At 40.1% G+C, this 27,122-nt stretch overlaps 1 protein-coding gene across 2 annotated transcripts in view; it reads right to left on the bottom strand.

Annotated features, from left to right (window-relative positions):
* The window catches only part of npnta (nephronectin a), a 62,804-nt gene extending 36,202 nt beyond the window's left edge, over nucleotides 1–26,602 (bottom strand). Inside the window, exons 1-6 of one of the 2 annotated variants that reach the window (XM_069925746.1) lie at nucleotides 26,157–26,602; nucleotides 24,334–24,431; nucleotides 21,425–21,499; nucleotides 9,315–9,407; nucleotides 2,121–2,240; nucleotides 335–454 (exon numbers count right to left, since the gene is read on the bottom strand). In XM_069925746.1, coding sequence (XP_069781847.1) covers nucleotides 335–454; nucleotides 2,121–2,240; nucleotides 9,315–9,407; nucleotides 21,425–21,499; nucleotides 24,334–24,431; nucleotides 26,157–26,236 — 586 coding nt within the window. In that variant the 5' untranslated portion in view covers nucleotides 26,237–26,602. The remainder of the gene's footprint in view (nucleotides 1–334; nucleotides 455–2,120; nucleotides 2,241–9,314; nucleotides 9,408–21,424; nucleotides 21,500–24,333; nucleotides 24,432–26,156) is intronic. The other variant, XM_069925747.1, reaches the window with a different exon arrangement.
* Nucleotides 26,603–27,122: the final 520 nt, after the last annotated feature.

Raw genomic sequence — 27,122 nt, 5'->3', positions numbered from 1 at the left:
ATTTTTCCGCTCTGAAGGGCTGATCAGCAGACATATCAGCAAGAAGAACCCAGAATAATGTGAAAAACACAGGAAACGAAGAGATTTAGGTTTTGACTCTATCCCTTGTATGGTTCATGCAGGGAAGGAAAATGCTACCATTGTAATTTGTAATGTGGAGTCAGGTCAGAGAAAACTGAGCTCCATGTGAAAACATGCAAGTTCTTCAGTATTAGGAAATGTAAAGCACATTTTTTAAATGATCTCCATTGAGATCTACAGCTGTCTCCTGATCCTTTATCTGGAACATAACCTAGAAAGATGGCCCTTTGTGAAGAGGTTTCAACATGCTCACCTATGCAGGTCCTGCCATCTGGAGCAAGCTGCAGTCCAGGAGATGGGCATCGGCAGTGGATTTCTCCTTTCGCCTCGTCACAGCCGTACTGGCAGTTTGCCATTGCACATGACCGCATATCTGTCAAAGCAGACAACCAAATTAATTCACCCAACAACATGAGTCACCAATCCCACTAATCCTTGGGCATCTTACATTGGCAATGTGTTCCCTGGCCAATTAATCTCTGAAGAAACATATAGTTAATGATTCAGACTATGTCACCTCACTTTAACTCTTATCCCACTCTCATTCTGACTTGTCCGCACTCCTATATGCAGGGGAAAAGCTTGCCTTTCTGTACGACACAACTCTCCAACAATAATGACTCATAGCAACAATAATGACAATGGAAAGAAAAGCTTGAAACAGTGAGGGTTACCTACAATTAGTGATAAATTAAACCCTCTCTTTCTAGCAAGAATGTTGAAATTACTTCTAATAAGTACCAACAGCTCACAGCTAAAAACAATCTAGAGCATAAGCCTAAGGCCCCTTTGCAGTCTATAAACTCCAGGAGAGGGCAGATTTTTTTGGTCATACAACCTTGGTTACAATCTGTTGCTGAAATCAGTGAAAATAAAACCAATGTTCATCAGTGTATTTGGCAATAATAGGAGACCTGTTATAGGACATACAGTTACAAGAAAGTTAGATATAATGTGTGCATTTGCATTGTGTGGCTTCGAGTGCATGCATTATATTCCTTGCAGGCATTTCTTTCAGTAGCAGAGGAGAATATAAAGATGTGAATGGAAAAATCTCTGTTGTGTCACACTGTATTGTTGTGAAGGGACAACAATAGTGTGGAGCCATCTCTCCCCACAAACCCCAATCGTTCCATTGCACATCACACTCAGGCAGGAGACAGCCAAGTCATGGACCCTGCCACCAGTATGTGTTGAGCTTGTATGTTCTGCCAGTGAGTGAAGAGGCTTTGGTAGATGTTCCCATGTTCTCTTCACTTCCCAAAGGAATGGGAGCTGCCAGGTAAATAGCCATTGTAAAATTGTTTGTAGGCAACCTACCCTTAGTTTGCAATAAAATAAGAACTTGGAATGTGATAGGAAAATGAAAAATTCACCCCAAATTCTCTTCTTTCTAAAACAAGTATGAGAAGATTTGGCATGTCAATGAATGCTCCATTAAACTTCAACATGTATACTCTGGAAAGTATACTGGCTGAATACATCACAGCGTGGGTTGGATTCCCAGGAACTCAGAATGCTGCAGAAAATGTCAAATCCATCACGGACATCGACCCCCACCCCCCCCCCCCCCACCCATCCATTGAGAAGTCTCTATGTGAGATGCTGCTTCAAAATAGCTGCCAACATCATAGAGGACCCTCATTACCCTGGTCACAACCTCTTCTTACTGCCCCCTTCAGCCAGAAGATACAGCACCTCCAGGCTCAAGACATTTTTATCCAACACCTATCAGGCTCTTGAACTTCCCCTTACTACCCTAACCATGCCCTGGAACCACCAGGACATTTTTCTATATTTTGATGCATCTGTTGTACTTGTGTATATGATAATAAACTCTCACTGAACATTGAAGTGGGGAGAATTAAATGGGATTAGTGTATGATTAGCCTAAATACATACAGTATGTGCTTGATTCTCAGTGTCCCAAAGGGCCAGCAAATTTCCATGCAATCTGACTCTGTGACCCACCATTATTATTGGAAGTTCAATCTAACGTGAAGAATGAGATTGCATTTTGTGAAAAGCAAGTCACTCACTTGCACATGATCCATCAGACATGAGCATATAGCCATTCAGGCAGTAGCATTTGTAGCTGCCGTATGTATTCATACACCGGTGCTTGCATGGACGAGGCTTCATTCCACACTCATTAAAATCTGTTCAGGAAAATAAGTTCCAGAGTTAATGTCAACAAATCTCATCATAGTTTATAAAAGTGATTCTGTAGAATCACTTTATCCTGCATCCTTTATCCTGCAGGATAAATGCTGCAAGTAGAGTATTCTGCACTGGCACAGGTGAAAAACTGTTATCTCCACCTGCAGATGAAGATGTGAATGCATGGAAGAAAGTGATAAGAAAATGGATGTAGCTGGTTTAGAATGAAGGAAGCCCATTTTCCATCACTCACCGTACTGATCCTCTATTCCCTGATATACACAAGCTAAATACTGGCCACTTATAGATGTTTATAATTTGGATATTCAGCAAAAGCAGTAGCTGTAACAGTAGGAGTTAGTCAGCAGTGGAGAGTTCTCTGTTCCTTGATCAACAACTCAAACACATTACAGTAATTCCTGCTGTGATTAATTGTTTAGCACCAACCAGGCATCAAATCAATTCTACCCTGGTTTGAGTGAGCTCATTGACATGCTACCCAAGCAGGCCTGGGGGTGCAATTTGCTATTGTGAGCTTTGAACCAGTGACCTTAATATTTTCAGCTAAGTACCATAACCTTCACATTTCCACCACATGTAACTACAAGTTTTAACTTTAAGTACTGGTCTGGTCTGAATTTACTTCCCTTCTCACTGAAGTCAGTGCTCCATTTTAAAAAAGTAGAAAATTCTCATGTTCACACAGTGCCCTGTATACACAAATGGAACACAGAAAACATGCAGACTAAACAATTAATATTCTCTTTACATTTTACATAGAGTCAATACTGCAGATAGCATTTTTTTCTTCTTTGGTTACATCAAATGGGTCTGAATTAGTTCATTTAACTAATGGCTGCACATTTCACAAAGCCAATGTTTAGTTCCAACATCAACTATACTGTAATTACTTAAAAAGGGTTATTTTACAGCAAGGATAAAATTTGCAACTTATTTGTTTCAAATAATGACTGAATTCTCATTTCATTGCAAAGTCTTTAAGTTTTCTATTGCAAGACCAATTTCCCTACCTCGCCAAGCAACTCCATGACTCTATGACTGTAAAGGAGCATTCAAAATTACATTCACCACTTTATGTCCATAAAAATATTTTTTGTAAATTCATTGCTTCTTTATTCTTGTCATGGATATTTCTTATTTACGCTGCAGGGCTGGATAAGGATGTACACAGGCCTGGGAATTATAAGATTTTGACATCTCAAGCGCCTGCAAAGGAAAAAAAAATGCCTACTGGTCTTTTACTGCAAAGAGAACAGTTAAAGAAATTCACATTCCATCCTAGTTGGATTTGAATCCAAATATTAAGGCAATAAGCAACATGTAATCTAACCTCTTAGAATGTCCAGTTCCTTTACTGCTTATTTTTTAAATAATAAATAATAAAGATAAATAAGCTCAGCATTTTACAATCCAACTGGATTTTTACCAGTGTTGGGCCCATGACTGTTCACAAATAACACTTTTCATTAAAAATCACAACAAACGCCACTTCCTTACTGGTTGCTGGCAACCAAATGAAAACTTTGAATAGGGAAGGATGGGTTGGATTCAAGTTCCTGACAGCTTTGTACTGATTAATCCAGTTGGTCTTCCTGCTATTAATCTGATGGTTTGCTACAGTATATAAAACAGGCTTTATCAGAACCATTGAAGATATCCCTACTATTTAATCCCCACGTTTATAAATATCAACATCAAAAGGAAAAATTAGTGTCAATTCAGTATCACCAATAGGTTGTATGTCTAAATATCAAAGTTTCCAAGTATTATGGGAAAAGATCTCGGTCTGCTTTTAAATCTTGCCAGAAAAGAGAAATGTCAGTTTCTCTAACAATCTTGTTATGAGCCCAGAGGACCCCAAAACCAAACAGCAATAGATATTCTCCAAGACAAATAATTACTTAAACAAAAGTTGTTCTTAATTTTCTTTAAACATAATAACAGGATCAATCTTTAACTTATTACTATTGACTTAACTTAACCCTCTTCTAATTCTAAGTGAATATATATGTAGTGTGTATATGTTCAGGAAAGTTCTCTGTTTCACTGTCCAATCATTCACTTCTCACTTCTCCAAGTTCACCGGTATCAGGCAATACTCATACTGTGCACAGAATTCAACATTTACAATTTCCACCAGGCTTTGGTGCTTAAAGTTAAATGGTTACCGCTCAGGAAGGTTCTTGTTGGTTTTAGAGAGAAATTTGTTGCTCATTGGACACACACAAACTGATTTCCCCCAATCAGTCACTTCAGTGTCTTATCAAAGAAACTTGCCCTATCATGGGTTTTTCAAATGATAACCTCTTCTTCCAGGTCACCACGGAGTTCCTCTTGTTTCCCTTCTTTCAGGAGAAACATTCTAGCCAACCATTTTGAACAGGTTAAATTCAGAATTTACAACCCATCTTCAAAATGGGCTTTTTCAACAAGCTGCCATCTTGCAATTTTGCAGCCTCAACTGCCACTCTCTCTCTAAAAGTGAAATCACCTGTTTGTTTATTCTCTCTCTGTTTGTAAAATCCACATGATCTCAGGGCTCCAAACCCAATGGTCAAAATTTCTTATCAAAATCTCTGAGCCTTGACTTTATTGCCCATACACCTGCCTTAATATTTGGGTTCAAATCAGCATTCTTCATTGCTTCTGCAAAGTCAATGGGAGCCGCAACGTCTAGCTTCAGCAAGGCTCTTGCATTTTAAATGAGATATCTTTTGTGAAGTGTTACTCTGTTTGTGAAGTATAACCTACACTAAACCCCCACAATCCAACTCTTTTAAATACATATTTTATCCATAACTATTCTAAAATATCCCATAACAATACAGCCAAGTTCAGGAAAAACAATGGGAAGTTCCTTTCCAACTCCCTAGTGGCAATCAAGCAGAGCTCCAGGAGATCACTGAAATTTGTGGTACATTACCAGCAGGACTGACACTAATTCTAACTATTAAAAGATCAAAAATTGAGCTTCCCTTCACCGCTGCTCCTGCCGGATCTTGGCAAGTCTCGTCGTGTCAAGGTCAGGTTTCTCGCCGCTACTTCTGTTTGGCCTCGACTCGCCAAGGAACTGGACTTGGTGAGGCAAGGCCCGGCAGGAGCAGCGGTGAGAAGTACATAAAATGCAAGAAAAATCTCAAGAAATAAATCAGGAGGGATAAAAGATGACACAAGGTTGCTTTGGCAGACAATGTGAAGGAAATTTCTAAGGGTTTCTATGAACAAAAGGATAGTAAGGGACAAAATTGGTCCCCTTGAAGATCAGAGTGGTCGGCTTTGTATGGAGCCAAAAGAGGTGGGGGGAATCTTAAATATTTTTTTCCTCAGTATACACTCTGTAAATGGGCACAGAGTTGTGGGAAGTAAGGAAAACAAGCAGTGAGGTCATGGAACCTATACAGATCACATATTGCTGTCTTAAAGCAAATAAGGGTGGATAAATCCCCAGGGCCTGAAAAGATATTCCTTCAGACCTTGAGGGAGGTTAGTGTAGAAATTGCAGGGGCTCTGGCAGAAATATTTAAAATGTCCTTAGCCACAGGTGTGGTTCTGAAGGATTGAGGGAAGCTCACTTTGTTCCATTGTTTAAAAAAGGCTCCAAAAGTAACCCTGGAAACTATAGGCCAGTGAGCCTGACATCAGTAGTAGGTAAATTAATGGAAAATGTTCTAAGAGGTTGGATATACAATTATTTGGATATCCAGGGACTGATTAGGGATAGTCAACATGGCTTTATGCATGGTAGATTGTGTTTAACCAATCTTATAGAGTTCTTCGAGGAGATTAACAGGAAAGTTGACGAAGGAAAGGCTGTGGATATTGTCTACATGTACTTTAGTAAGGCCTTTGACAAGGTCCATCATGGGAGGTTAGTCAGGAAGGTTCAAATGCTAGGTATTCATGGTGAAGTAGTGAACTAGATTCGACCATGGCTGGATGGGAGAAGCCAGAGAGTAGTGGTGGATGATTGCTTCTCAGATTGGAGGCCTGTGACTAGTGGTGTGCCTCAGGGATCAGTGCTGGGACCATTATTGTTTGTCATTTATATCAATGATCTGGATGATAATGTGGTAAATTGGAGCTCTTATTCAGTGGCACCCTCCTGTAGAAACCTTCAGACCAGTTATGGGTTATCGCTTAAAATTTGGACGTAAAGATTCCACACTGCTCACAACAATGGAATTCACTGAGATGGATGACCATTACACTGCAACTGATATCCATAAGGGCACCTCTTATGTCTTCAAACTTTTGGCAAAAAATAAAGTTGGCTTCGGTGAAGAGATAGTGAAAGAAATCATAATACCAGAAGACTTTCCAAGTGGATTTCCCCAGAATACGCACGCTGTTAGCTCCTCGGCCACATCAATTGAGCTGAAATGGCAACCTCCAGTTTTGGCAGAACGGAATGGTTTAATCACTAAATATGTTGTGTTGTACAGAGATATCAACAGCCCAAACAATCCTATCGAGTTCTCTGTGGCTTCACCTGAGACAACTTTGAAGCTTGTCAGCCTAAAACCAGACACCACTTATGATATCAGAGTGCGAGCTCATACAAGTAAAGGTCCTGGTCCATATAGTCTTAGTGTTCAATTCCGGACACTGTCGTTAGATCCAGGTAGGATTTGTCTATTTGTGTCCTCCTTGATGCAGGTGGGTGACGATATTAGTGAGCTGGGTCTCAAGATTACACATTATATCTCACTTCTTTGCACCAACTTTGAAGGTAATGTTCTTGAGTCTTAATTTACTTTGGGACTTCCATCCTCAAGTAGCTGCAATCTGTTGAGACTGCTTAATGTTTATAAAGGTAAGTTTTAGTCGATAAGATTTTCGGAGATCCAAGTTGATGACCATGAGTCAGAAAGCAGGATGGAGATCAAGAATCTGGTTGTGTGGTGCCAGGACAACAATCTTGCTTTCAATTTCAATAAGATTCCACCTGCATTGATTTCGCCCATCGTTATTGAATGAAGATCTACTGGGACCAATGCCTGAAGAGGGCGCACAAGATCAGTGAACCGGTGTGGACTCGAAAGGCCAACATGGCCTGTTTCCGCTCCGTACATGGTTATATGGTTATATGGATTAGTAAATTTGCAAATGACACTAAGATTGGAAGTGTTGTAGACAGTGAAGAAGGTTTTCAAAGCTTGCAGAGTGATCTGGACCAGCTGTTAAAGCGGACTTAAAAAATAGCAGATAGAATTTAATGCAAGGAAATGTGAGCTATTGCAATTTGGAAGGACAAACCAAGAAAGGACATACATGGTAAAAGGTAATGAGGTAGAACAGAGGGATTTAGGAATAGAGATACATAATTCCCTGAAAGTGGCATCAAATGTGGACAGGATTGTTAAAAAAAAGCTTTTGTCACATTGGCCTTCATAAATCAAAGTATTAAGTACAGGAGTTGGGATGTTATGTTAAAGTTCTATGTTAAAATTGGTGAGGTCAATTTTGGAGTATTTTTATGGAGTTTTGGTCACCTAACTACAGGAAGGATATCAATAAGATAGAAAGAATGTAGAGAAGTTTTACTAAGATGCTGTCTGGACTTCAGGAACTGAGTTACAGGGAAAGATTAAACAGGTTAGGAGTTTATTTCTGGAGGAGTGATTTGATAGAGTTGTTTAAAATTATGAGGGAAATACACAGAGTAAATGTAGATAGGCTTTTTCCATTGAGCGTGGATGAGATTCAAACAAGAGAACATGGGTTAAGGGTGAAAGGGAAAAAGTTTAGGAGGAACATGAGGGGGAACTTCTTCACTCAGAGTGGTGGGAGTGTGAAGTGGTAGATACGGGCTTGATTTTAACATTTAAGGGATATTTAGACAGGTATATGAATGGAAGAGGGATGGAGAGCTAGGGATTGAGTGGGACTAGGCAAGAAAAAGAGGTTTGGCACAGACTAGAGGGGCCAAAATGGCCTGCTGTAATTATTTTATGATTCTATGGCATTTAAGTTGATGCAGAGACGGATGAAGTTACAAGTTTTAATTTAAATATTTTATAACTTAAAAGAAAAATAATGTAAACATATTAAGTTCCTTTCAAGATTTCCCAGGATTTGGACATTTGTGGAAATGCTTTAGTCATTGTTGTAATTCAGGAAGTGGGAACAGGACATTGAAAGTTTTAACCTTGAGAATCTGAATACAATTTCCTTTCCCTGTTCTGACTCAGGGATTTTAACCAAAATATTAGCCTGTCCTGCTAAATGTTTCTGCATTTTCTGTTTCACATTTCCAGATCTTTTATTTCCTGAATAACATAAAACCAGTACACAAAAAAAAAACAAGCTAAGGAACTAGAATATACAAGTTTATAGATTCTACAAGCATCTGAGAAATAATATGATGACTTCAGTGTATTAAATGTTTGTTTCTACTGCATTAATGGTGCAGGTGCTCAGAGCTTGCTGCCTTGTAGCTCTAGCGACCTAGATTCAATCCTGACATCTAATGTTGTCTTGTGGAGTTTACACAATCTATCTATGACCACATGGGTTTACTTCCAATACTCTAAAACACAACTAAAGACTAGCAGACTGGTTGGGTTTATTGGTTCCTATAAATTGCCCAGAATAATGATGGGTTGTGGAGATGAGCTGCAGGAAAAATGGGAGGGAACTGATGCACAATGAGAAGCGAATACTGTGAAACCAGTAGGAGAATGGATTCCCTTAGAGGAGGCATTAATTTGATGAGCATTTATAAAATATAGACAAACAAATAAGATCATATTTACATTCCAGCATGTGCATTCTGGATATACAGCATAACATGAACATGTATGGCCCAGTATAAATGTGGCTACTGCATGCGATAACTAAGAATTTTGCCTATTTTGTATATAAGCTCAGGGCATGTTTTTATTTTCAAACTATTGTTAATGGTTTAACCAGTTTCTCCACAAGCAAAGCAATGATTCATTCTGATGTCATCTCAACAGTTCTCTTTAACATTATTTCCAATGTAACCAAGGTGCCTCTGAGAGAAGCATTTCATAAGAATAGATAGGGCCATTGCTTCACCTTGTCCTTACCTTGATTGCATGTTTTGCCTGTGTACCCTGGGTAGCACTTGCATTTATTTGGTCCCACACACTCGCCATGTTTGCATCGGTGTTGGCACACAGCTGGCAAGAGCAGAACAAACAAATTAGCATTTAAAACAACTGCTATATTAGCCAGCAAACACTGCTGTCAAATTAGTCTTTCCCGATCAAGAAGGATTCTGGTTCAGTAAATTAATTTCTGAGGTCCAATCCAACAAACCCTAACTTCATTTTAACAAGGCATAATTGGAAGCAGATTTCTCACTCAACACTTTGTTCACAATGACATTGACTTTAATGGGCAATGTTTGACAATGAAAGTTCACATAAAACATATGTATCCATCAATTATAGTGACATTGAAGCCAATGGATTCCCACAAAAACATATCTTGTGTTTTAAGGTCTTACCTGGTATGGCCTGTCCATCACTTCAGGCTCATGGCAGTGTTCACTTGATTCTCCTCCAGAATGACCTAGTCAGCCACTTGTTTCCGAGAAGGGAGCTCACCACCCCATTTCCACAGCATTCAGTTATAATGCTGGCCCCTTCAACAACACCCGTGAATGAATATCAAAACATTAAACCTGTTTTCAAAATGACAAGCTCCAGGATTTTATTCATCCAAAAACATGCGCTTTCATTTTGAAGTGTTGAGCATGAAATATGCTCTGTCTGTGATATGGCACATCTTCCCCTGAGATTTGTGACATCCATCATTAAAAGGCACGGCTTACAAAGGGAGCTACTAACTTCAAAATCCTGTGCTTCTCACTCAGTTGAGTGCACCTTTGCGGCAGTAAAAGTCAGCCACAAGTCCCATGAATGACAAGGGGTCCATGTGCAGGGCTGCCCAACTGCCTTTAAAATTCACCTCAAATTCGAAAGATGTTAAATTTGGGTTTGACATTCCTGGCAATGGGATCACCTGGTACTTGCAATGGTAGAGCTATTTTCAGTCTGGAAACTTTGCTCTGCCTTTCCCTCAGAACATTGTTCTTCATTTAATGCATAAAGTTGATCTTATTTCCATCGGGATAAAGAGTTTGTGCAAAATGAGCACTGTTGAGAATGGAACAAGAAAACTTGGTCCTTGATTAATGTTGAAGTTACCCAGTCTCAGCTGGAGCAGAAGTCACACTGTGCACAGTGAAGTAGGGAGAGTTTTGTACAGTTGGCCACTTTCCAATATCTGCTGCTGGGTTGGGTGACAATGCATTGCATGGCCAAATAATTTGCTGATCATTTTCACACAGAGGGTGGTAGATATGTGGAATGAGCTTCCAGAGGAAATGGTAGAGGCAGGCATGCTTGCAACATTTAAGACATTACAAAGGAACATCGATAGGAAAGATTTTGCAGGATTTGCGCAAATACAGGCAAATAGGGCAAGATCAGACAGACAACTTGGTCAGCATGGACAGATTGGGCTGAAAGGCCTGTTTCCATACTGTAAAACTTTATGACAAGATGACAACAATCATGGGCTACTGGTGAGGTGATGGATGAGAAGGGAATTAGGGGACAGGTTGGGAAGATGTTGGGATAGAGATTAAGCATGACCCAGTCATTAACATTTATGGGAACAAATGGAACACAAATTCTGCCTTCAGTAAAGTACTTGTTTAGCTGCATTATGCATTGGATAACTCCAAGGATATAATATCATATAGCTTTAGCAACAGAGGTAATGGACCACCTACAAACTACCCACCCACCAGATGGTCAGCACCTGACCCATCTGGGGAAGTGTTTGCGGTTCCCACATCAGCCACCTCATAATTCAACAAAGTATTTCATTTTCAACTTCATGGGATTGCCCAAGATAGAAATGCATATCATGGAGTCATTGAGCACAAAACAGGTCCTTTGGAACAATTCATACATGCCAATAAAGTTGGCATTCTGGGCTTGTCCCACTTGCCTGCATTAAGCTCATATCTTTACAAACACTTCCTCTCTATATAATCTGTCCAAATACCTTTTGAATGTCAAAATCCTACCCACTTTTAAATCCTCCTCAGGTGACTAATTTCAGATACAGACAACCATCTGAGTGAAAAAATGTTCCTCAGGTCCCTTTCCACTCTCGCCTTAAGCCAGTGCCCTTTAGTTCTAGAATCAGTTACCTTGGGAAAAAGATTGAACATTCACTTAATCCATACCCTTCATGATTTTATACATCTCTTTAAAGTCACCCTCAGTCTCCTTTACTCCTGGGAAAAGACTATCCAGCCTCTCTCTCTCTATAACTCAAGTCCTGGTAACATACTGGTTAATTGTGTCTGCACCCTTTCCAACTTAATTCTAGAATTCTTCATTTCTATAATCTTGCTGAATGGCGGAGAAGGTTTGCACTGGCCTTATCTGTCACATTTATATTTTCTCATGGCAGAACACGGAAAGGAAAAACCCAAAATGAAATGTTCCAATTGTAAGAATAAAACATCAAAAGAAGCTCATTAATTAGGGGAATCTACAAAGAAACTACGACTGGAAATCATTTTTATTAACAGGTAAAATACATGAAATGCTCTGCTGAGAAAGAGAAAGAAGGAAATTAAATGGTATTGTTCAGAAGGGATTGGATATATCGCTGAAAAAGCCAAACATTTACAGAGCAGGGGAGTGAGACTAATTAGATAGCTCCTTCCAAGAGTCAATGATGGGTCAAATTCCTTTCTTCCAAGCTGCAACATTCTGTGATTATAAGAATTTGCCTGAAATCTAAGAATTAGTCTTCATTAACTATTTGCTTTATACTTTCATTGAAGTTGCAGTTAAGCTTTTCAATTATGTAGTGTATAGCATATGGGAAATGAGGAGAGTTGAGCAATGTTTCTCTGCACATGCCATGTTAGCTCAAAAAACGAAGTAGCCAGATATTTTTTTAAATTGTCCCAAGCAGTAACCAGACAAGTGCATCTGCACAATCATTAATTGGTCTTCATTTACTGATGTTAGGTCACTGACATGAAGCATGAATTCTGTTTTGCCCTCCACAGATGCTGGCTGGCCTTCTGAACATTCCTATAATTTTCTATTTTTATTAACTGTACTTTGCAAATGTAATTGTTCCTGCAGAGGAAGCTGATTGAAAGCTGTTGATTTTTATTGTTTGAGGAAGAACAAAATATGAAGGACACTCATCACCCACTGAAGGGAGGCATGGGTGAGCTGTACTCAAATGTATTATCCTGTCCCGATTATGTATGGGGCTGAAACTGAGGAATGCAATGTGAAGAGACTGCCAACCCAATGAACAGAGGAAGGAGACATAGAAATTGGAAAAAGCCCTAAAATCCATTTTTAGTTCATATCACTTTGCTTTGTTGAAGGGGAAATGAGAAATGGAGGCTAAAACAGCAGAGAACAGCAAACAGTGCGGAGCAACATGCAGAATGAACATCATGCAGAGATGGGAAATGTTCACAGTGGGACAACATGAGGGGTGGAGCATTGTGCAGAGTCGGGCAATACCGGGATGCATGGATAGGAGAGAAGTTATGCAGAGATTTATAAGAATGTTGCAGGGACTAGTGGCCTAAGCTATAGGGAGAAGTTGAGCAGGCTAGGCCTTTATTGCTTGGAGCGCAGGAGAATGAGGGGTGATCTCATTGAGGTGTACACAATCAGGAGAGGGTGAACGAACAGAATCTTTTGCCCAAAGCATGGGAAATTCATAACCAGAGGAAATAGGCTTAAGCTAAGGTGAGAGAGAGATTAAACAGGAACCTGAAGGGTAGCTTTTCTTTTTACACAGAGGGTGGTGGGTGCGTGGAATGGGCTGCCAGAGGAGGTGGTTGAGGCAGATACTAAGGCAATGTTTAAATAAATTGGATGGATTCATGGATAGGATAATTTAGAGGGATATGGGCCAAACACAGAGCAGGTGGAACTAGTGTGGGTGAGACAAGTTGGGATGAAGGGACTGTTTTCAAGCTTTATAGCTATGATAATGTGCACTAAAGATAAGATCATGGTAGATACCGTGTGTTTTTGGAGAAATAATCAACAATACCATGTTTTCTCAGAATGGGGTCAATTAGAATCAAGATCTTGGGCTCCTCCAGTATTTCCTGGACTTGATTCCCTTACAGACTTGGACCTTGTTTCACAATAATAGCTGGTGAAAGTGAGTATGAGCATATAAAACCACAATTTGTCCTTTCATTGCAGAATAGAGTCTATCAAGAACTCTAAGCACCTAGCAGAACAACTTCAACTTAAAATCCATTTAGTTTGGTTCAATTAGAAGGGAAAGTTTCGGTTTCTAAAGTTAGAATTTTTGGATAGATTTAGGAAAGTGTTTAGAACAGATTGTTAGTACTGTAATTCCACAAAATCAAGATTTATTCTTATTGGGGAACATAGAAGGAACAAGTCCTAAATTAAAAACTATAATTTTATCAAGTCAAATTTATCAAAATAGTTTTAGCAGTGGCAAGGAAGTGTATCACAGTGCACTTGGAAACCAGATGCACATTTAGGTATGGAAAGATGACATTTGGAAATACAAAGTTGTATACCTTTGGAGAAAATTACATATAATTTGAGAAATAAATATTCAACTTTTGCACAAATTTGGAGCCAGTATATACAAAGTTTAGGGCTAAATATGTAAAAATTTACTTCTGGCCCCTTAAAACCTGTAATAATCTTCTTCCCTAAAGTTGTTTAGTATAAATACTGTAAGAACCAAGTGTGTGAGCCAACCCTTTGTGCAATCCAGATTAATATTAGTTTTTCTTTATACTTTTCTTTATTGTTTTATATAATTCTTTTATATAACTCAACCGTGGATAACAAGGGAAATTAGAGACAGCATTAGGTCCAAAGAGAGAGCATATCAATTGGCCAAAAAAAGTACCACAACCGAAGACTGGGAGCAGTTCAAGATGCACAAAAGGAGGACAAAGGGATTAATCAAGAGAGTAAAAATAAATTACGAAAGTAAGCTTGCGGCAAATATAAAAACCGACTGCAAAAGCTTTTATAAATATGTCAAGAGGAAAAGATTGGTGAAATCCAGAGTAGGTCCTTTGCAGTCGGAATCAGGGGAATATATAATGGGGAATAAGGTAATGGCAGACCAATTAAATTCTTACTTTAGTTCTGTTTTTACAAGAGAGGATACAAATAACCACCCAAGGATGTTGGGAAACATAGAGACTAATGCAAGGGAGGAACTGAAAGAAATTAGTATCTCTAAGGACATGGTCTTGGGGAAATTGATGGGATTGAAGGCAGATAAATCCCAAGGACCTGATAATCTACATCCTAGAGTACTTAAGGAAGTGGCCATTCAGATAGCAGATGCTTGAAGAATTATTTTCCAGAACTCGATAGACTCAGGATCAGTAACCCATGGATTGGAAGGTAGCTAATGTTACCCCACTATTTAAAAAGGGGGGTAGAGAAAAAGCGGGGAATTATAGGCCAGTGAGCCTTACATCAGTAGTGGGCAAAATGATGGAATCCATTATTAAGGATGTAATAGCGGAGCATATGACTAGCAGAGAAGGGATTGGACGGAGTCAACATGGATTTACAAAAGGTAAATCGTGCTTGACAAATCTATTGGAATTCTTTGAGATGGTGGCAGGTAAAATAGATGGGGGAGAGCCAGTGGATGTGGTGTACCTGGACTTCCAAAAGGCCTTCGATAAGGTCCCGAATAAACGACTGGCTTCCAAAATCAAGGCTCATGGGATTGGGGGCAAAGTATTGATGTGGATTGAGAACTGGCAGGCAGGTAGAAGACAGAGAGTTGGGATAAATGGCTCATTTTCTGAGTGGCAGGCGGTGACCAGTGGGGTGCCACAGGGATCTGTACTGGGACCCCAGCTGTTCACAATTTACATTAATGATCTGGATGAGGGGATTGGATGTAATATCTCCAAATTTGCAGATGACACTAAGCTAGGAGGGGTTGTGTGCACGGAAGAGGGGGTCAGGAAGCTCCAGTGTGATTTGGATAAATTGAGGGACTGGGCAGAAACATGGCAAATGCACTACAATGTGGATAAATGTGAGGTTATCCACTTTGGTAATACAAACCAGAGGGCAGATTACTATTTGAATGGCAATAGATTAAGAGATGGGGAAGTGCAGAGAGACCTAGGGGTACTTGTACACCAGTCTCTGAAGGCGAGCATGCAAGTACAGCAGGCGGTTAAAAAGGCAAATGGTATGTTGGCCTTCATATCAAGAGGGTTTGAGTATAGGAACAAGGATACCTTACTGCAGCTGTACAGGGCCTTGGTGAGACCCCACCTGGAGTATTGTGTGCAGGTTTGGTCACCTTATCTAAGGAAGGATGTTCTTGCAATGGAGGGAGTGCAGAGGCGATTCATCAGGCTGATACCTGGAATGGCAGGAATGACTTATGAGGAAAGATTGCGCAAATTGGGATTGTACTTCCTGGAGTTTAGAAGATTGAGAGGGGATCTCATAGACACATATAAAATTCTGGCAGGACTGGACAGAATGGATGCAGTTGGGATGTTTCCAATGATGGGAAAATCCAGAACCCGGGGCCATGGTTTGAGGATAATAGGCAAACCATTTAGGACTGAGATGAGGAATTTCTTTACCCAGAGGGTGGTGAATCTGTAGAATTCATTGCCACAGAGGGCAGTAGAGGCAGGTTCATTAAATCTATTTAAGAGGGAATTAGATCTATTTCTTCAGTATAAGGGTATTAAAGGTTACGGAGAGAAGGCGGGGACGGGGTACTGAACTTTAAGATCAGCCATGATCTCGTTGAATGGTGGAGCAGACTTGAAGGGTCGAATGACCTACTCCTGCTCCTATCTTCTATGTTTCTATAAATTGAATCTATTTTTTACTACTACATCTTTTAGAGGAGGATAAGAGAGAGGGGAGGGTGGGTAAGGGGGAGGGGTTAATACCATGTAATCTTAATTTTAAATTTAACTAAGTATTGACTGTCTGTACAATATATAATTACATGGATGGAAATTTTAATTAAAATATTCAAAAAGAAGAGGCAGAGGTGAGTTGGTTGATAAAACTCTGCCTCCAAGTCTCATCATGACGAGTTAAAATTTCCAATATAAAAGCTTGGCTATTAATGCAGTCTAGAAGAGACATTGGCCTGAAGACCTGTCTATTTGCTGAGATGGTTTGCACTCATTGGAAAAGTGCAAGGGATTCTCTCTGATGTGTTGACTACGCTTATCGCAGGAACCATTTATCTGGCTGGAGTTTTGGTAATTCAATTCTTGACATTACAACAGTGGCTACATCTCAAGGTACTCTGTGACTGTAAGATACTTTAGGGCATCCTGTGTTATGAAAGGCAGCACAAATGTTGCTCTCTTCTTCAGAATGGCTTTTAGCGAGTTCTATTTCCAAGTAGAACTCGTGTCAAGGATTGGGCAAAATAAATCTCTCCTACTTCTGTCCACCTCTGTTCCCCAAATTCCTCCCCACCACTGCTCCCCAGGAGTAAAAAGAAAGGTTTTGGCATTGATCCTTGTTGGAATTTGTGTGAAAAGTTTTATGGATTCATGTTACCAGCCACACTGTATAGAAATATCTCATGTTAGGTGAACAGTGCATCAGGTTTGGCTCTGTTTCCATCCATAATAAATGTCCAATCCATTTGACCATTGAAGATCAGTCACTTGGAGGTCCACAAGAGGATTGCCAGAGCTGCTGGAAACCACACTGCAGAGAGGGTTAATGATTTCATGATAATGGAATAATTTGGCAGGAGACCAATGCAAAAACATTGGAAAAAATGTGCAAGAAACTTTACTGAGAGCAGGAGCCGTTTTTCTGATTAGAAACAGTGCTACAAAATATGTGAATAAACAAACAGCTTCCAAAAGAATGGCCGAAACACTCTGACCTCATGAATCTACTGTCTCAATGATACTTTGCTTTAATAGGTCTGATGAGCTATTGCTGAATATAGTTTTGTTAAAAAAAATGCCTGCAATTATATAGCATTTTAATTCCCTCAGTATGGCCCCAAATGGTCCAAAATCAATGAAATCATTTTGAACTATAGTCACCTTCCAGAGTGTAGTAACAGCATTGGTCAACTTGCACACAGCAAGGTCTTTCTCAGACTGAACCAGATCATCTATTTTAGTGAGGCTGACGGGGATGGGTTGTGATCTGGATGCTGATCAGCAGGATTTTTCAGGTATAGGACTCAACAGGGCAGCATAGCAATAGAGCTACCACCTCACAGCTTCAGTGACCCAGGTTTATCTTTACCTTCGACAATGTCCGGGTGAAATTTTCATGTTCTCTGGGGAATTGAAGTGGGTGGCCTCTAGGAGATACACACTATTGCGGTGGACAAAGCTGAGGGGCTCAATTCCCCATCCCATTCCCTTGCTGACATGTCTGCCCATGGTCTCACAAGCTGCCAGACTGATACCATATGCAAATTGGAGGAACAACACCTCATCTTCCATCTGGGCACCTTCCAACTGGATGGCATTAACATCAACCTCTCTGATTTCTGTTAAACCCCTCCCCTTTCTTCTTTCGCATTACCTTTCCCCCAGCTCTGTATGACTCTTTGCTTTTCTCTCTCTCTCTCTCCCCTTTTCCTTCAGTCCCCTTTCACAGAGCCAAAATCAATTCTCACCTCCACTTAGCATATCCAATTAACACCTTTTGTTGGTTTGGACTCCTCCTCCTGCCAGTCTTCAGTCTTTATTCTGGCCCCTTCTTGTTCATTGCTTATACTGTGAAGGGCTCAGACCCGAAATGTTGATAATTTTATATGGACGCTGCGAGACTGGCGGAGTCCCTCAAGTATTTCTGTGTGTTTTTGCTATAATCACAACGTCTGCAGACTTTCATGTTTCACACCACTGGATTGGGGGCAGTATTTCCAGCTTTTGATTCTTATTCAGTCATATTGGCTGACAGTGATCATTTATGGACGAGGACAGACAATACAAGGGAACAATTCTTCCTGCATTGGAATACCTGATAATATTCATGATCCAAGCTAGCAGCTGTGAGACACTGGAACTGCCTTTCCTTGTAAAACGGAATCCCCTCCCCCCTCCAAGGTAAAATTCAATGAACAAACAAGATTAAGAAATCAGATCATTGTTTCCACCAGAACATACTACGTGTATAGTTCCAACAAACGGGTTTATAAGAGATAGGGAGGTACATTAATTCCTCTTGTCGCTTTGAAAGCTAGCTTTAATGCAGAGGATTAACTTCATGGTGGTCTGGTCCAATGTTTATTCAGTATCTTGTGTGTGAATCACAGAAAATGAACAAATAGTCCTCAAACTTACAGGTTTTCATTTATAAAAGGGTCTATTCTCTCAGCAGTTTCTCTTGATTAATTCTCACATTTAGCATGTATGTATTGCATATATTAGGCACCTCACCCTTAAAGGTCTCCTGATGTACGCATTCAAGTCACTGATTGGTATTACAGGCACATTTAAAAAACAAAGTATTTTTTGATTCTCTTGGGAATGTTTGATGACACAGTGAAAAGGGAGCTTTGCATCTAACCTGTTTTTATTTTGGCCTTTGTTCATCATCTCCATTTTGTGTGGTTTTATTTACTTTCTACATTTTTAAATAACTACTACATTAACAAATGCTTGCTTTTAATGTATTGGATTTATGCCCACCAATTCTTTGACGAGTCAGAGAGGGAGGGGCTGGGCCCCAGTCGAAAAATAGCTTCCATGACTGCCAACCTCACACTCTGATCACGTGAATGAGAAATAATAGTATTTCAAAACTTCTCATTTTCCTGTAGTTTGAGTGGGCAATGCATTCAATTTCTCTCTTTGTGTGTTTCATTTAATTGCTCTGACAGAAATGTTAAGGACTCTGATAGGCTAAAGATACTCTGACCCTTTAATGCAAGGCTTCTACTATCCACTGCCCCAGCACTCAAATACAACACTTTCTGATAGTACATTTAATGTCATAAATCAGTGGAAATTGCTGCCAATTGAACGCATTATTTTAAATCTCTGACAGCTCCCTAAATTATCTTCGGAAAGAAGTAATAATGTTTGCATTCTTATTAGCCAAGCATTTAAACTTGTTGCACTGATGGGTGCCCTTCTATTATACAGTGGATTAAGGACATAGGTTTCTTTATTAAACTGGAGAAAATCAAATATACATTAAGAGGGTCCTCCCAAAATCTTTTCCATAAATGGCAACCCTTCATGCACTATTTCACTGAATTACGAGTGTTTACGGAATAAATACCTAACTGCAAGATGTTGTATTAGTACAATCAGTAATATATAGAAGATACTGCCAGCAAAGTTGCCGAGGTGGTCAAGGAGTGGGGTATTGGGTATATGTGTTAGTTTTCCTGTTTAAAAAAAAGGGGGAAACAACATACTTCTGTATTCTGTAAGTTAAGTGTTTTTGATGTTCAATATATTAGGAAAAAATATAAATCAATGGAGATAAAATGTATGGTATTTTACCCTGTTCTGGGTTACTGTAACATTGCATTGTGTATTCCAACAGCCTCAAGGAGCAACAGCTGTGGCCAGGGATTAAGACAAATGTTGACAGAAGATCTTCAAAAAATATCCTGCTGTTAAGATGGAAACATTTATTTTAAATCATCACTCTTGTAATAAATTCATCCCTTAAAAATCAAGGACCTTTATAACTCATTGCTAACAGCATGCCTTTGTAAACATCGCAAAGGGAGATCCATGGCCAATAGAATGGGCGGTGCTGCTTTTTCAAAGATTCAGTTAACACAGAATAAGAAGAATTCTGTGGAGAATGACCTAGTCATTTTTCAGGAACTGTCCACATCTCTAGATCAAAAAGAAAGGATGTTTTACTGAATGTCAGGACATTAAAAAACACTTTACACCCCATAATTAACTTAGGGAGTACACTGCAGGAGACACAGCAGACAATTTGTATGCAGCAAAGTCCAAAAACAAAGAACTAGATTATCTGATTTAATAAAGTTATCTGAAGGATAAATGTTGGCCTGGACACCAAATGGAACTCTTGCTCTTCTTTGAAAGCTTTCGGAGAAATTTTATATGTCCACCTACGAAAGCAGACAGGTGTAACAAGCAAAAGTCAACATGGCGCAGCACTCTCTCAGCACTATTAGGCAGCGTCAGGCTACATCTCAGGAGTGGGACATGAATCCACAATCCTCTGACTCAGAGGTGAAAGCACTACTGCTGGGTCAAAACTGACCCTTGTCATTGAGATTATGCTTCACATACCCTCTCTTTAAGGCACAAGTTAACAAGATTGTTGTAAAAAATATGTTGTTAGCCTAATCTTTCAGAGGGTGCATTGCTTAGCATATTCTCTGCAATAAGGGGATGAAAGCTGGAAAACAAATATCCAGAGAATTCCAGACCTTTTTTTCCAGATGATGGACTTAATTTTGTTAATAAGCCATATTTTGGTACCTACAGACACACATATCGATTCTCTAAAACATATAACGTAGATCAAAATTTTTTTTGGTGCTGGTCAAGACCACACTGTTTACTCAGCTTTAACTGTTTACGTTAATAAGTGAGAGATAAAGCGAGAAATGTACATGTTTCTCTCCAATTTGATCCCTTCTTAATCTGGAATACAAGAGGATGTCACTTAGCATGTGCCAAGATTGCACTTAATGTCTAATTCCCAGTACAAAACAGAAGTCAGTTAGAATAAGTGTGTTTGTTGTTGTGAAGTTGTTAGGAACTCCAGTTTTACAATGTCAGCTTGCAAACAGTATCAACATCATTCACCCCCGTGGCTGCAGCAGACATGCCATTTTACTGACATGCTCTTACAAGCATCGCTTTTGATAGCTCTCAATGATTTTGTATTTTGAAAAATATATCAAAAGAATCTTTTTGAACAGCCATTGCAATAATTTATTATAAAGCTTCTTAAAAAAAAATTAACTATATTTTACAAAAGGAAGAATTTGTTTTTTTTAAATTTGATTAAGGAACCCCAACCTTGTAATTAATAGCAAAAGGAGCTTTGAATCTGAAAGTGAAATGCCAGCATCAAATGAATCGGTATCATAATTACTGTATTTGTTATCACTGTAGTTAAATGAATGGGCAAACCTTTCTGCATGCAAAGTCTCAGAGATGCTCTTCTCGATGGCAGTGTATAAAAAACTCCTGTAGGAACTCGGACACCTGTACAATAAGGGCAATAAACCGTCACCAGTGATGTCCCTGATACAAAGACTGTAACAAATGAGCAGAGGGGTGGAACTAACTGGATCACTCTTCAAAAGACCAGAGCAACCTGATGGACCAAATGACCTCTGCTATGACTTTATGGTGCACTTTCAACTGCCTCTAGGGAAGGTCATTGAGGACAGCTTGTTCAATAAAGCACTGATGGAAGATTATTTGCAAATAAGTTGAAAAATTGAGAATTTAAAAAATATTACCCACTGTACTTTTTCCCAGCCTGACCACCAACTACTTGGCCTTGGCTATGACTATTTTGTCTTTCACTTGTATCTTCAGGTTTACCAATAGTGTACATCACCTGTCAAAATAACTACCAGTTTCAAACTACAAAGTCATCTTATTTCTGAAGCTTAAAAATTGGGGTGTGCTTTGGTAGGTGGCAGGACAAGTGGATAAGGTTGTTTTAAAAAAGCAGATAGCATCCTGAGCTTAATAAACAAAAAGAAGCACAGTTGAACCTTTCCAAGACTGAATTTAGCTGGAATATTGTGGACATTTCTGGAGACCACACTTCAGAAAGGATATGAAGGATATGGAGAGGAGTGATGGAATTCTGGAACATAAAAATAATATTTAAAAACTGGATTTATTCTCCTTAGAACAGAGATGGTTAAAAGGTTTAAGATCAAGGTTCAGAATAATGAAGTTTTTTTGATTGAAGCTCCATTCACTGAAGGGTTTGTAACCAGATGACACAGATTTAACTCAAGTGGACCAGAATGAAAGTGAAGAGTAAATTTTATGTAGTGACATGGAATCCATTCTCAAAATGTAGAAAATGATGCAAGAAAGGATTTGTATTGGGGGAAAAAAAAGCAGGACAATGGGGTGGAGCAGGGAATTATCCTTCTTCAAAATGTTGGCATTAACATTATGGACTAAAAAAGATGTGCAGAAGAGGTGCAAAGCAATTTAAATTTGCTGGTTTTTGGAGAACACAGGTGCATGAGTCTGTACCATTATAGGGTGAATGCAATGACATGCTGTGAATATATTTTAAAAGATTATTGCAGGGATCTGCATCCTTCTCTGTGCACACCTCTTTTTCCAGAACACTTAAAAAAATTGTGTACTAGAACAGGATATTCAAAGCCATGATAGCTTTTCATATTTCATAGAGCCGGACAAACCTGAGAAGGTTGAAGGCCAAACCACAAGGTGCTGCTAAGAATATTATCCTGCCTGCTGTCAAACTAATAAATAACAGACAAAATTTTCAGGCAAGAATGAAAGTGAGGGAGAGGTTGGGCACTCACTGAAGAATACTAAGGAAAGGCCTGATTTATTTGGAGAAAGATTGTGATTAGTGGCATCGAACCAACAGTTAATGCTGCCATTTTGAAAATGACCTCTGGAACATTGCAACATGCAGCCTTCCACTTTAAAATTTAGTGAATATATCTGCCATCTACTCAAGGTGATACAGTAAGCATTTTAGAGTGAAATAGCACCAAGATTGCACAAGCCCCTTGCATCTAAATTCCCAGCAGGATGCCAGTGCCCTCAGCAACCTTACTTAACACCAGGCAAGCAAGGTCAAAAATAGACCACCTGGAGTAAGGATGAACAGCCATTTGCCAAACACATTAGAGTCTTCTGCAGTCATAATTAAACCTATAACTCGTAATAAATAAAACACTCCTCCCCAATCCAGCAGCCCCAAATAGTGCATAATGCTTCAGTGCAAGTATTTAAAAAAACCTTGATAATAAATAAATGTTTGGGGTTTTATTTTATAGGATCATATGCAAAAGATAGAGTTCACTTTAATGCCCTGATGGATGGTCAGTTGCAGGGGTAGGAGGGATGGCTATCATAAACTTGCATTCAAATCTCTTCACTGTAGATGACTGAGGGGTGACCTGATCTATGTGCTTATAAAAATTGTTACCTCTGATAATGGCAACTGAGAAAAGAGGGAATGGGAGGAAATAATTTTGCTATTAATGCTGAATCATTCTGGATTAAGATCAGGAAATTGTTTACACATAAATGGCAGTAGAAATTTGAAACATGTTCTCCAAAAGTTTACGTTTCCAGGGATCAGTTGAAACTTTCAAGACCAACTATTTTCATTCGGTAAGTATGTTACTAAATGTGGAGAAAAATTGTCATATTGTGTGGAAAGGCATGGGACCAAAGGAATCAATTGTTATCGCAGGTCCAATATTTGTGATTAGGCCTCCTGTTCTTCAGAGTCTAGATTTATGTAAAAGCAAAACTCTGCACAAACTCTCCCTCGGCAGCATTAAAAACCGGTATTCTCTACACAAAATCATCTTAATAATACTGTTCTGTTCATACTGCTCTGAGGGTAAACATTATGTATTATCTCTGTCATTTAATATGTTTTGCCTCAAAGACCTTTAATGTGCTATTTGTGTCCTTCCTCCTTGATAGTATCTAAATAACCCAATACTGCATAAAAACTTAACCTCCAGTTGAGGAATTGGTGCAAGCTTCATATTGTACACCCTTCAATATTCAACTCTCCTGATGTTCTGAAGCCCTAGATTTATGTAAACTCCTATGCATACCCATCAACTATATGTAAAAACACCCAAAGGGTATAAAATTCCATACATCTAAAAGACTTCAACTACTGTAACTGCATGCAGAAGTCTCTGCCATGTGTTTGTAAGTGTACTAGCTGTGTTAACAATTCAGCTGTGTGCAAAAGCTCCAGATACAGGTGCGCAAAAGCCCCAGCTCCATGTTATGAAAGCCCCAGCTCCGTGCAGAAGCCCATGCTAGCAGGTTGAGGTACTCACGTTGGCACTGTCCCCAGGGTCTGCGGTTCCACCCCCAACAGCAGTCCATCCGAAATCCATAGCGACACATGCCCATAAGAGAACGCTGCTTACGGACCCTGAACAGAAAACAAGGTCAGAACAGGGTCAGTGATTTATGGCAGAGAGAGATGAACCACCAACCAAAGAGCTGTATGATAATGAAAGAGGCAAAACACTCTCCATCAATTAGAGCCATAGGTCAATACAGTGTATTGGCTACAAGGAGAGTATGGAGCACCAGAGGGTGAGACATGTCCCGAATTAAGTTTATAAAGTTATGAGATGCACAAATATGGTAGGAAATCAGTTTTTTTCCCCCTCCAGGGTGGAAATGTCGAATACTAAAAAGCATACGTTTAAGGTAAGAGTGGCAAAGTTCAAAGGAGATTTGCGAGGCAAGGTATTTTTTATACACTGAAACACACTGCCAGGGGAGGTGGTGGAAGCAAATATGATATTAGCAATTAAAAGGCATTTAGGCAAGCACTTAAACCGTCAGGGAATGGAGGGATACAGACAATGTGCAAGTAGATGGGATTAGTTTAGATTGGAATTGTGGTCAGAACAGAGCTGGTGGGCTGAAAGGCCCTGTTCGTGTGCTACACTTTATTGCATTGTATGCTCTATCACTCAGAAACATGGCCCATTGCATCCATGCCAACCATCTGTCCTAATCTCATTTCCAATGCCTTGCCCATAATCGTCTATTCCTTGATGATTCAAGATGCAATAAGAGCACCTGCAATGACCACCTTTTTGGGTATTGATTGCAAGCACTTGCCTCAAGTGTCTGCCTGGAGACTTTCTTCAAGCATCTTGAGGGGTTAGAATGGAGTAAATTAGAAACCGTTCCCACCGACAGGAAAGTAATCACCAGAAGACACCGTTTATAGCAAAGGAACCAAGTTGCGTTGGTGGGCATGGATGAATGAATGTGTAACCAGCCAGAAGGAGAATCACTTTCATGCATCCACTTGTTGCATGTTAACTAAAAGATTAGTGGAAACAAAATCCTTAATTTAAAGAGAATTTGAACCCTAACTGAAAATAAGTTGCAGAAATACGAAGAGCGTGGAGTATGATCTTTAAACCAAGACAGCTGGATGGATTTATCTACTTATTGGTAGCAACTTTTTTATTCAACAGGATGTACTTCAGACAGTAACAGAAAAATTGCAATAGACTGAAAAGGGGTAATAAAGGATCTCCATATAAATAAAACTTCCTTTCAGAACAGTCTTGATCCAACTAGCTAGTTCAAAGATCGAACTCAGGAACAGTTCCACTATTTTCCATTCGAAGTCTGTTTTTTTTTTGTTTACATTTCCCTCAAATAGGGATCGTCGATTCCTTGAGATACTTCCCACACTTTAATGAAGTCGGCGCGCTCGCTGAGGTACAGATCATGCGGGTGAAGTTACATTCCTGACACCCCGGCGAAGGCGCAACGTTACAACACAAGCCCTAACTTGACAGCAAGCCGGTGCCTGTGTGTCTGACAAGCTTTAATCGCAATGATCGGAGATTGGGCGCACGTTTCTCCTTTTGTACATCCTGGCTCTGTTCTTTGGTTTCATTTTAAACTGCAAAATTGTTTTTAAATGAAATCAAACACTGCGGCGCAAACACCCCAGAGTCAAACGTGGCAGGTGTTACACAGCGTTCATAATGTAAAATGTGGACAAAGAATGATATCAATTCGAACTAAATTGCATGGAAAATACATAGTGGCCAGTGACAAGACTCCAATGTATGTCAACCTGTTACAGGAAGAGGTTCCGAGTCCCTTTGCCTGGTCTTACCTGTGACTGCTGCTTTCCTCGGCCGTGGCACACAGGTACAACGTGGACACGGCCAGCAAGTGTCCCACGAACCCCCTCATGATCTTCCCCTTGCAATTCCTCTCCCGGTCAAAACAAATCGAGTCCAACTGTTTGCTCGGCGCGGGTGACTTTGGTCTGTTGGGAACAGGCTTAAAATCTTCTCGCCACCGCTCTCTCCTGGTATTGCTGGGGAGGGGCGGCTGGAGTTAATTCGCAGTCGGTCGAGAAAGCGTGTGAATGAAGTGATCCCGGGGCGATTTCTTGCGCTCAGAGAGTCCAGCGTTGGGTTCCCCCTCCTCCCTGCCCTCCTCGCTCTGCGGATTCGATTCGCGTTCCCTCTGACAAGTCCGCGGACTGCAGGGGAGGTGAATGGGGCTGTTCTGGTGAGAGCAGGGAGGTGCTCACACCCCCTAACCCAGCCTCCCCGCACTCACCCAGCCATTGCTGGTGGCACTCCGAGGCAAAAAAGGGGGAGGGGGGAAATGGCAACGATAATGGAGAAGGAAACGACATTTAAAAATGCAGAACGTGGCCGGAGTGAGAGAATCTACGATAGAACGAGAAATGAAAAAGGAGGACAGAGTGATTCCAAGGTCAAGGAGTTTGAGAGGAGAATTTCGAGGGCAGGGGTGGAGAAACGGTCGTCGGTGGGTACAGGGCGCACGGAGAGCAGAGGGAGATGTCACCCAGGCGACTTCATGAATTAATCCACAACCGCCAAAGAAACCCAAATTGGAAGGGTGGGAAACCGCGGGGGCGAGACGTTGAAGGGCTGAAGTCACTCCATTAAGTTTGCCGCCGGTCGCACTGGAGATTTCGCCAAGAGAAGATGGATCAAGCGGTTCATCTGAGTGCTCCGTCAACGCATTGGAGTTAAATGAGGTCTTGTATACTTGGGCAGGTGGGCACCTTACACCGGATTGTCTTGCACCCAAAGACCTGAAC

Source organism: Narcine bancroftii, chromosome 3, assembly GCF_036971445.1.
Source record: "Narcine bancroftii isolate sNarBan1 chromosome 3, sNarBan1.hap1, whole genome shotgun sequence".
In the NCBI taxonomy this organism is placed as follows: domain Eukaryota; kingdom Metazoa; phylum Chordata; class Chondrichthyes; order Torpediniformes; family Narcinidae; genus Narcine; species Narcine bancroftii.
The sequence above is the reverse complement of the archived record's forward strand: the minus strand, read 5'-3'. Positions and strand labels throughout refer to the sequence as shown.